The 430-nt window shown below is 61.4% G+C and overlaps 1 protein-coding gene across 3 annotated transcripts in view; it reads right to left on the minus strand.

Annotated features, from left to right (window-relative positions):
- LOC108765318 (zinc finger and BTB domain-containing protein 14) overlaps nt 1–430 on the minus strand; it is a 5,971-nt gene that overhangs the window by 3,921 nt on the left and 1,620 nt on the right. The window contains exon 1 of one of the 3 annotated variants that reach the window (XM_018513984.1): nt 50–371. The exons of the other annotated variants lie outside the window; for them this stretch is intronic. Within the exon in view, the coding sequence (XP_018369486.1) occupies nt 50–347 (298 nt within the window). The 5' untranslated portion in view covers nt 348–371. Of the gene's footprint in view, nt 1–49; nt 372–430 lie in introns of those variants that run through there. 3 annotated transcript variants of the gene reach the window in all.

Raw genomic sequence — 430 nt, forward strand, 5'->3', positions numbered from 1 at the left:
CTCTCTCTCTCTCCGGCCAGACGTCATCTTTGCCGCTGTCGCGATTTACCTGAGAACATCGGCGCACCGGTAACGATCCACTTGTATATAACTCCAGTCCAACTGGAATCGCGCAATTTTACGCGACGATAAATCCGAACAACAAGGAGGGCAAGGAGAAGAGGACGACGGTTGACTTGACGGCAACGTCGAGGCTGCGTGGACGAGCGCGGTGTAGCTCGCGCGCGTCGTCGGTGTTTTGAAAGGCGCTTGGCGCGGACAGGACGTACGGGGTACGGGGCAGATACGAGCATCGAACGAACCGCCGCGTAGGGGCCTAAAAATCGATATTTCGGTCTTTGCTCCATCCTCTACTCCGCTCCGCGCGGCGTGCGGCGCGGCGCGGCGCGGCTCGCCGGCTTTCGCCCGTCGCCGCGGCCGGCTAGAGAGG

Source organism: Trachymyrmex cornetzi, unplaced genomic scaffold, assembly GCF_001594075.2.
Source record: "Trachymyrmex cornetzi isolate Tcor2-1 unplaced genomic scaffold, Tcor1.1 scaffold482, whole genome shotgun sequence".
Taxonomy (NCBI): Eukaryota; Metazoa; Arthropoda; class Insecta; order Hymenoptera; family Formicidae; genus Trachymyrmex; species Trachymyrmex cornetzi.